The sequence below is a fragment of the Phycodurus eques genome, chromosome 4 (genome assembly GCF_024500275.1).
Source record: "Phycodurus eques isolate BA_2022a chromosome 4, UOR_Pequ_1.1, whole genome shotgun sequence".
NCBI lineage: Eukaryota > Metazoa > Chordata > Actinopteri > Syngnathiformes > Syngnathidae > Phycodurus > Phycodurus eques.
This window is the reverse complement of record NC_084528.1, coordinates 4,651,662-4,661,714: the sequence shown is the minus strand read 5'-3', so window position 1 is coordinate 4,661,714 and position 10,053 is coordinate 4,651,662. Positions and strand designations below refer to the sequence as shown.

Genomic DNA, 10,053 nt, shown 5'->3' with positions numbered 1-10,053 from the left:
CACATCTTCCTCACAGTCCCGAGGACCAGGGTTCAAATCCCGGCCCCGCCTGTGTGGAGTTTGCATGTTTAAGTTACATTTTTGTGCATTATCCTCTTCTCTTTAGTTTTCTACAAATGCTAAGTAAGTCAGTGCAAGGTAAAAAGCAGCATCCTCTTCTCTTTTGACGCGCACAATACAACGCAGCCGTCATTGGACCTGAGCAACAAAACACAATAATATCCCTATGTGTCATTCCAAATATATACTGACAAAAATCAGAAACCACTTTATAAAAACAGACACTTTGTTGCTAAATACGTGCCTATGACAGAATTGTGTTCTTACGTGTTTAATGTGACTTCTGTTTTCGGACATCACTGGACAGCTTCTCAACATCGGGCATGTCAAATGTAACTTTTAATCTTGGCACATGACTGCAAGCTCTCATCTGTGAGGCGGTTGCGGTATTTGGATTTAATGTAGTTCATGTTTGAGAATATCTGCTCGCACAGGTATGTTGATCAAAAGATGGATAATACTCCAAATGCATATTTCTTCATGTTCCTATAACCGTCAGGAAGCGCATTCCATGTTCCAAACACAAGTTTCTCGGGTGTCGCGAGGCTTTCAATTGCGCTCCATTCGTGGCTTTGGGCAAGCTGGCCTTTCCGGCGAGTGACATTTTCAAGCTCGGCTGTCAGACTTTTGAATTTGGACACCCATAAATCTTCTCTCTTAAATAATAAAATAATCCAAAATAAATAACAACGAATAAATAAATATTATTTTCCAATGAAATATACTTCTTTCAAAACAAACTCCTCCAGCGCCTCCTCCGTGTTTAAGTCGAACTTCTCGATTGTGAGGTGTGCTACTCCCCACCGTGCTGCCATTACTAACTTACATTACCATCCTTAATTTAGTTGTTTCTCGTTTGTTTGCACAATTAATAAAACAACAACAACAACAAAACGGTCCTTTTTAAGGTATGGCAGTATTTTAAAAAGCGAGATAGAAAACAGGACTATATGTTGAAAAACATTCACAGGATTGTTACAGTATTGGAATGGTTAAGGGACATTGATGCGGTGGGTTGATGGCCTGAGTAATTCATACAGAGGCAACGATGCCGCAATGATGTCGTTTATATCTTGTGAAAGATCACAGCTCTCTGTAAACATCCATTCACATTGCTCTGATGTCATCTCCTATGCGCCTGACTTGTTGTGATGTATTTTACATACGTCATACGGTCCTAAAATGGCATTGCTCCTTGGCAACAGCATTTCTCAGTATTCAACCACAATTGACGAAGGATGCAATTCATACTGTACATGTAGTAGGTAATATCAAACAATTCCATAGAAAAGCAAGTGGACAATTATTATGTTTAAATTTGAGTGCGTTTGTGTAAATTACCACCGCTTGCTACCAAAATTGTACAGTTTATGTGCTTAATATTGTAGTACTGTTAAGTTAGAGTTGTTAATTTTGAACAAGTGTCATGGTGTAGGTGAAGCAGGCAAACTATCATACATGGAACGTGTGATGCCATTTGCAGTAGGCCCACTAACTGTTGTAGTCAGAAATCCTACTGGAGACTGGACCATGCATCATCCATGCAACGTTTAGAATGAGTCATACTCTTGAGAGGTACGTTTCTAGTGTCTGGAAAATGTGAAACGGGAAGATGGAGAAGGATCGCATTCAATATCATTCAACAATCCTGTTTTTTTTTTTTTATATCAACCTCCCATGAGGAAGTAGTTCCTCACCTATACAGACTGATGCATCAAGCAGATCATTTTTGCTCGAACAAACTTATGTTTTATGAAGAGAAACACCTTTCCATTTCATTCCTGCCAGGCTCCAGTATATGACGCAGGCGGGAAACGTGTTGCTGATCAGTTTGCAAGCAGCTGTTTTCGCACAGCAAATGTTGTCATCCACCATATGCGTGACAGAAAACGTGGTACAAGGTTTTGTTGGGCTAAACGTTATAATGCTAGTTACTTTATGTCTTGTATATCAGCAAGGATACATTCCAGCTGATAGATTTGTGGATGAATAATTTATCACCAGCCCTTCTTAAGTACAAGACAGTCCAAGTAGTTTCTGCTGCGAGAGGATTATTATGATTATTATTTTAAAATTATTATTATTTTTTTTTGTCCAACTGTAATTCAGAACATTTCCGGTCAATGTCCAATCAAATGATTGTCCTAACTTAAGCCCCACCCACACGGGGGATGACGTTGTGGCGGGCTTCCTGTGGAGTTCAGGCGCTGCTTTCAGCTCTCCAACTTGTCTTGTTTCGTGGAACTACGACGCTTTAGAGTGAGGAAACGGTTGAGTTTATGTCAAAGTATTTCATTGGTAGCTCACGTCGTGTTCAAACATAGGACGTTCAGGTCGGACGTCCCGCTTCTCTGGCGGTGCTGAATTAAGTGAGTGCGACTCCAACTAATGTTCTTTTGTTAATACTGTGCGTTCTGATTTAATCTTCTTGAGGAGGGGGCGTTTGAAAGTAGCAGTTCAGTTTCACACTCTCATAGTAAGTAGTTCTTACTTCATGTTTTTTTTTTTTTTTTTTTTTTTTTGTAGAACTCAGAAAAAGCTCAACAAACCCATTTGTTTTTAGCCACGAGCTACCGTTCGAGGTTAGCCCGTTGCTTAAATTGGACGCATGAGTTGATTGATTTTTACTATTTGACTGTTTGGTAACTTTGCTCAGTTAATTGATGGTTATTCCTTATTATTTTATTTATATATATATATATATATATATATATATATATATACACACACACGTGAACCTTCCCTGCTTTTTGGTTTTCTAGTTATCCCAGATGGTCTTGATTTGAGCTGTCCTCGAGCAGAATTGGGACACGACCCTGCACTGTCAAATAAATGGCAGAGAGTTTTTACAAATTAGAAGATGAAGCCTTTCCCAGTTTCCTCGGCAGGTCTTTGGACAGCACCAATGGCCGTGCCACACTGGGGAATGTAACACTGGGTTCAGGGCCCGGACTGCCTGTGGCTGCTTCTACAGTGGCTAAAATGAGACCTCAGTCTGATAACAGGTGGGAGCACACCTCTCTATTACGGATAGATACTTTGGGGTAGTCTGGAAAGGTGCTGAGTTTGAGATGGCCAATATTCACCTTCTGAGATTAATTGTACATTTTAATAGTTAAAACTATTTGCTCTTCTTGAATTGAGCGCTCATGTGACGGGAAACGAGGTTACTGTGTTCTCACGTTTTCCAGAGACGGTGGTGATGCCTCGTATCTGGAGGAAAGTGAGTTGGAGCGTGCCAACTCACAATTATCAGAAGACAAACAGGCCAAGTTTGCACTCAGCTTCAAAGATGACTTGTGAGTAAAATACTGTTCACATTGGGGCCTGACAGAAGCTCATCTGTCAAGAGTTATTTTCTTCCCACTTTGAGTCCTGCTACATGCAACTCGTTTTTGGAGATATGCTAGTCTGCTTCCTGACTACAGTTGAGCGGCCCTTGAGCAAGTCACCACTCCCATAAGTCAGGTTAACTCGTTCACTGCCAGCCGTTTCCTGAGCAGGGAACCCCTTGACTGCCAGGCATTTTCGAGCAATTTCACTCCCTTTTCAAGCCCCACTGAATATTGTTTACGATAACTATGTAAACACCAAAACCACCAAAAGAAAGATCACTCTCTTCTTGCATCAGAAAAAAAAAGTTTGTCTCTCTTAACATTTTTTAGTAATCAGCAGTCAAATATAGACTACTTTGAGCCAAATCTGTTTGTGGAGGAAAAAAAACAAAAAAAAACCAGCCTTTTTGTGAAAGCAGACAGATCAAGCAGAACAATGACTTAGACACCAATATTGTTTTTCCTTTAGTGAAAATCTCAAATATCTGGACATAAAACAACACTGAGAAAGTACTTTTGACAGAAAAATTATTTATTCAATTCTGTACATAGTATAACTATGTACAGAATTTACATTAGACAAAAATGCATGAACAAATGGGTCTCCCACGCTTGCACTTTTTTCCTCCGTCTCCTACTCTACTGTTAGCTCAATAGTCCAGGTTTTTATTACCTTGCGCATAAAATCTAGCAATGTTTTATCCACATCTGGATTTTATTCTTTAGTGGCGGTGAATGGGATGTTGTGTGGTTATTGTTCTTGAAAGCAGTCCTTACTTCTGCTCGAAGCACAACCTGTGCAGTTTAGAAACATAACTATGACTAAAAAATACATTGTTGAAATTGCTGTCGTGGGATTTGTAGAAAAAAAAAACGTACTGGAATGGGGGTTGAACGTCTTCTGGATGCATAACCTCTAAATTAACAAAAATATGTACCATTACTACAGAATATTTTTTATGGATGACATGTTTTGCAAGGGTAAAAAAAACAATGAACATTACCTTTCTTCGTCGTAATCCTAAAAGACATTTGACTCGCGGGTGTTGAATTACTGCAAGCTGGACAAGCTGGAAATGGAAAATTTAAATCAGCACTCTCAACAGATGTAAAATTGTAGTGTCAACTAGTGGGAGTAAATTATGTTTTTATGTAACAAGGATTGAAGTAGCGTGTTTGCTTGCTAAATGTAGCTAATGTGAGCTGCAAACGAGTTACCTTCATCTTCATTATCATTCGGAGGAAGCTCCGAATGAAGCTCGGCTGTTTCCAGGCGATCCAGAGGGAGTTCACTCATCAAGATTCCGGATCCCATTCACTCAAATCCTGGTCGGCAGACGATCGGCTGGCAAGCGGCCGCGAGCATCTCGCCATATGGCCCGGCATTTTGGGCGATAGCTTTGCAACAAAAGGAACGCTCGGACCGTGATCCTTTATTTCCTTGCATGACCATTACTACAGAATATTTTTCAGAATATTTTTTATCACGGGAATATTTTTCTTGCCTTGGTGCAATAAATTTATAGTACTGAAAGTTTTTGCTTTTGATTTTTTTTTTTTTCATTTTGTCTTCTCTCTTTTCCACCATTGTGCTTGCATCTTCTCATTGTCTCCTGCACCCGCCCCCTCCTCCTTCTTCCTCTTCTTCAATCTGGGGGAGGGATGTTCACCAAGGCATTCTTGCCCTCTACAGGGTGTCATTCCTCATTGCAGTTATCCAGACGCTTGACGATCACACATAAACTGCAGAAGACCCTCCTCCACCCATCGCCGTTAAATACGCCATAGCTTGATTCTGAATGACGTCTTTGGACGGCATTGGCAGGGAATGAGTGAATGTTGCAACACCATTTGGATGTCCTATCACTCTGACCTTTTTTTTTTTTTAATATATGCTTGCATGAATATACAGCAGAGGGTAAAAAAAAAAAATCCATTGAAGGATTAAAATGTGAAACAAAAGTAATTCTTTTCTGTTGATTTTCTACGTGGTGACAGGGCGGCTGACTGGTTAGGGCGTCTGCCTCACAGTTCTGAGGACCGGGGTTCAATCCCCGGCCCCGCCTGTGGGGAGTTTGCATGTTCTCCCTGTGCCTGCGTGGGTTTTCTCCGGGCACTCCGGTTTCCTCCCACATCCCAAAAACATACATGGTAGGTTAATTGAAGACTCTTAAATTGCCCGTAGGTGTGAATGTGAGTGCGAATGGTTGTTTGTTTATATTTGCCCTGCGATTGGCTGGCAACCAGTTCGGGGTGTACCCCACCTCCTGCCCGTTGATAGCTGGGATGGGCATAAATCAAACGAATCGTAGTCTGTTGTCTTATTGAGACTTTATAAAATACATTGTTTTTATTTTCATTTATTTGGTTTATGTTTTAGAGAGAGTCTTGGCCCTTTTATCGAAGTTCTATCTGTTGCAAACGCTATTCAAGAATGTACACTTTTTGTTTTTCCTACTTGCGTCACTATTCCCCTCACTCACTTTTGCATTGCTGCTTCATTGAAGTTTTATGCTTTAGTTGCTGGAGTCAGTGAATGTCTTTTTTTTTGTTTTCTTAATATTAAATGTATGGAATTATCTGAGTATTACTATTTATTTAGGGACAATGCAGACGACTTTATTGCAGCACATCGTTTATCAGAAATGCTGATTAAGATTAACCTGGATGAAAGTGCATCCAGAAACCAAGGATCCCTCCTGGGTCTTCTTCCAACACAGATGGGCTCAGTCCAGGGCAGGCACACAGAACATCCTACAGGTAACAATATCCCTGTTTGTCCAGTTCCCCCAATCCCTGCAAATTATTGGCACTTTGTTATTCATCAAAGATGCACATGTACTAAATTTGCATGATAATTAATCATATTTGTTTAGTAGTATAATTTTAATTACTTTTTTTGACATAAATTGAAGCTGTTGTAAGTTTCTCGGTGTGTTCAAGTAGACCTGTATTTAGCACAAGACTAACAGCCTTTGATGTGAGTTTTCCTTCTTTGCCAGATCTTTCAACAGGTCTCCTAACATTTGCTCAGTATGGACACAAGGATTGTACAGATAAAAAGGTATTTTTTGGATTTCACTAAAATGTGGAGTGAAAGTAGGTGATATCATATTGCAGAGATTCAGTACCTATCTAAATTCAAATCCAAAACTGGAGCTAACTAGCAACGAACTAAATATTTCATTTAAAGCTGTCATTGCACATATTGATGGACATGACTAGGGTAACTGCAAGTTCATTGGATGGTTGTGGACTATAACAGCATGGCTTAATCGTTTCAAGTAGCGGTAATATTATCAATATTATACTACAGGTCCCATCCCTGCAAGCTACTACTGACAACAATAATGTGCCAAGTGAAGCAGCGGACAGTGACCATTTTAGTGGCAGCTCCAGTTTTTTGGAAAATGAAAAGCTCATGTCTGTGGACAGCATGAACAGTGACATTACAGGTATGATTAATGCGTATGTAGTTGCATGTTACCTTTGGATGTTTACACTAAACGGTGTGTATTTTCAAGCCTTCTCACTGCCATCCCTCCAGGGATTATGACCCACACACTTAGCTAACATGGAGGTGCACATACAGTATGAGCAGAGAGCCGATTGGATGCTTACCGCACATACTGTACCATGTCTGTTAGAGTCGGTTACTGTTGAGAGTTGTACTAATACGGACGAGCAATATATGGTGGATATAAAAAGTGTTCACACCCATGTTCAAATTCCACGTTTTCGTCCATAAAAAAAAACACGTGACCAAATGTGACCATTTCCAAACTTTTTCCGCCAATAATTGTACAACTGTACAACCTGGTTGGAAGAAATGAAGTGTATTACAGAGAGGAAATACAGAGTCTTTGCACAAGTGTGCATTTTGTCATACAATTGGGGATGTGGCTGTGTTCAGAAGAATGATTCTGAAGAAGACTTTCAGTCAGACAGATGGTATTTGTTTGTGCCAACAAGTCATGCACACTTCTGGGTTTAAACTCAAATGTATGTAATGTATGTATGTTTGTAATGTGTAAATGTATCAAATGAATCCCCAGATGATGAAATTGATTTGAACAACTTGCCTGACGACGAGTTGGAACTCTACTTCAGAAAACTGGTGCCTTCTGCCATGCAAAGGGGCACAGTTGAGGGCCAAGAGCTCCCTGCCACAGTAAGCTTCAAACATGGTTTTCGTTCCTGTTTTCATATGATAGTGTACACCGCTACAAAGTAAAGGTTATGCCCTATTGTCCATATTCCTTTTACAATTGATGCCACGATTTATTTGGTGTCTTTGTTAGGTGCTACCTCGGACATCTGATGACCGATCCAATTCAAGTTCCATAGAGCCTGAACAGTATGGACACCAGATCATTGATGACTATGATCAGGTGAGTGTAAATGCACATTTGGGTCTTGACAATGTGTTCTCTAAATTGTATCTATCCCTCCATCCATCCATTTTCTGTACCGCTTATCATCACTAGGGCCGCGGCTAGGGTTGGGCATCATTTGAATTGGAGCGGCTCCGATTCTGGTTCCTTATTTCGATTCCGGTTGCAAACGATTCTCGATTCCGATTCTTTTAGGGGGCTGGGTCCAAAAAGGTTGCATGGTTTAAATAAAGGGTGTCCAAATTATGAACATCAGTTTTCTTAGCAGCCTGCAGCATAAACGAGAATGAACATTTGACTCTAGTTTCTTTTATAACCATTATCAATATCAAAACTATTAACTAAAAGAATGTGTGTGTGTGTGTGTGTGTTTGTTTAACTAATCCAATTGATTTTAATATTCATTAATTAATGTTTCAGCTAAAAGTTAAATATAGCATTGTTAAAATAGTTATTTGGGACTGTTTCATCACATCAAACGGTTTATATGTGCAAGTTTTAACTTGACTTGCTGTTTTAAGCTTGTAGCCTTTTATTTTGAAGGGTATGCATCGGACCCAGCAGTTTGGCACGAAAAGTAACTTCACACAGCACCGGCGATTTAAATTAAAAAAAAAAAAAAAAAAAAAAAACCATTTATTATTATTATTATTATTTTTTATTTATCCCTCCATCGATTTTCTAAACTGGGAACCGAAATTTTTTTATTTGAATGGTTCCGGGAGAACCGCAACGTTAGTACCGTTTCAAATCGGTTCTCGATGTCCAACCTTAGTTATGGGCGTGCTGGCACCTATCTCAGCTGACTCTGGGCGAGCGGCGGGTTACACCCTGAACTGGTTGCCGGCCAATCGCAGGGCACATATAAACAAACAACAATTCACACTCACGTATACACACCTACAGGCAATTTAGAGTCGCCAATTAACCTACCATGCATGCTTTTGGAAAGTGGGAGGAAATCGGAGAAACCCCACGCAGGCACGGGGAGAACATGCTAAGTCCACATCGGCGAGGCCGGATTTGAACCCCGGTCCTCAGAACTCTGAGGTTGATGTGCTAACCAGTCGGCTGTGCTGCCTAAATTTTATCAACCTATTTTTAATATTATAACTTTTCTCCTTTTTTCAGGACAACTTCCAGATGCCTGTTGTGCGTCTGGCTGCCACAGGTATGGACTCCTGTCCTGCTAGTGACGAGGACACTGAGGATGAGCTTGAGTCTGCCAGACAGACGAGCAATTCCACTAAAAACAAGCTACTACCAAGCATCTCCAGACAGTTGGTGAGAGAGGGAATAGAAGTCCGGTATTTATTGATCGCAATGATCTTAATCAACTTCACAAATACCCGACTATGTTGTAATTACGCTTTACACGATCAGGATTTTTGGGGCCAATCAGCGAGTTAAAAAAAAAACGATCGCTGATCGGATCACAAGATGGAGCAATGTGTCTATTTAAATGATTAAAATAAAATGTATTTACTGTATATACACGAGTATATCCGGTTGGGTTTATGACTTGACACGATAAAGCCCAGTGATTGTAAAAGACGGGATCCGGTGGTATCGGAATACAAGATTTTATTGCATTAGTCTGACATAGTGCAATCGTGAAAGACCAAATTCGTCTTGTCCTCTGATCCACGCATTACGTATTGTCTGTCCCACACAGTCATGTATAAATTTTTTTTTCAAAATAACTTTATTGGCTGTCATATATTTACAGTACTACGTCAAAAGACATGCGACAAGGCTAAAAATAAACTAGCTTTGGAATTCAAATATACTGTACACGATGTTGACGTGGAGCCGATCAATGACGTCATGGATCGGATTGGCGAATTATGACATTAAAGCCGATCAGCATAAAATGCTAATTATTGGCCGATGCCGATCAAATCGGTGTAAAGTCTAGTTATAATATGCGGTATGTCATGATTTGTGACGTGTATGTATGTGTGTCTTTTTACAGGTTGGTGAAAGTAATCATCCCAGTTTCAGGCCAGGTTTAGAAGGGGGAAGTTCTGATGATGAGTGGTCAAGTGGCCTAGGCGGTCCATCTCTGTCTGGGATTGAACACAGACGATCTGCCGAGGGACGAGTTATTAACCCTCCAGTCACAGGTTAGTTATGATGTGTAGTTATGTACTATTTATGTGAAATAGAGTATATGTGGACACTTTGGATTTAGAAGATATTTGGCATACTGACATGAATATGTTGTAGAATAGGAACAAATGTAATAAAAACAAATTTTCAAT

General features: G+C 40.0%; 1 protein-coding gene across 1 annotated transcript in view; it reads left to right on the top strand.

Annotated features, from left to right (window-relative positions):
• Positions 1 to 2,249: 2,249 nt before the first annotated feature.
• cep192 (centrosomal protein 192) overlaps positions 2,250 to 10,053 on the top strand; it is a 72,754-nt gene continuing 64,950 nt past the window's right edge. The window contains 10 exon segments of the mRNA XM_061673701.1: positions 2,250 to 2,429; positions 2,823 to 3,065; positions 3,252 to 3,359; positions 5,998 to 6,155; positions 6,398 to 6,459; positions 6,712 to 6,850; positions 7,451 to 7,566; positions 7,697 to 7,786; positions 8,921 to 9,073; positions 9,765 to 9,915. Coding sequence (XP_061529685.1) covers positions 2,893 to 3,065; positions 3,252 to 3,359; positions 5,998 to 6,155; positions 6,398 to 6,459; positions 6,712 to 6,850; positions 7,451 to 7,566; positions 7,697 to 7,786; positions 8,921 to 9,073; positions 9,765 to 9,915 — 1,150 coding nt within the window. The 5' untranslated portion in view covers positions 2,250 to 2,429; positions 2,823 to 2,892.